At 49.8% G+C, this 414-nt stretch overlaps 1 protein-coding gene across 1 annotated transcript; it reads right to left on the reverse strand.

Annotated features, from left to right (window-relative positions):
* LOC9308405 (peroxidase 13) lies at nucleotides 1-414 on the reverse strand. Its single transcript, XM_021021464.1, has one exon. The coding sequence runs from the start codon at nucleotides 412-414 to the stop codon at nucleotides 1-3; it is 414 nt and encodes a 137-aa protein (XP_020877123.1).

Below are 414 nucleotides of genomic sequence, written 5' to 3' on the forward strand. Positions count from 1 at the left end.
TTAGTTTTGGTATACGACGTCGTCCAATGATATAACGGTTCGACCAACTTTGAAGTTCGTGAAAATGTGTGCGTCGAATTGAAACTCGCCGTTCCAGTCCAACATGATCTTGACATTGACCAGGTTCTTCTCAGTCAATCCTTTATTATCGAATTTCGCTTTGAGGGTCTTGATAGTGTCTTCGGAGTCGGGCAAGTTTTCGGCGTCCTCCGCTTTCGAGACGCGGCCATCACGTCGACTAGTGGGAACCTCGAATAACGGGCCATTCGACAAGAAGACGGCGTCACGAGCGACGAGGGCTATTATGTCGGCGCGAGAGACCACTCCGGGGCACCACTCCTCCACCGACAACTTTTGCAACTCCGATGACAGAGAATCCACTGACTCCGACGTTTTTTTGAACAACAGTCTCAT

This window comes from Arabidopsis lyrata (assembly GCF_000004255.2).
Source record: "Arabidopsis lyrata subsp. lyrata unplaced genomic scaffold ARALYscaffold_6, whole genome shotgun sequence".
Taxonomy (NCBI): domain Eukaryota; kingdom Viridiplantae; phylum Streptophyta; class Magnoliopsida; order Brassicales; family Brassicaceae; genus Arabidopsis; species Arabidopsis lyrata.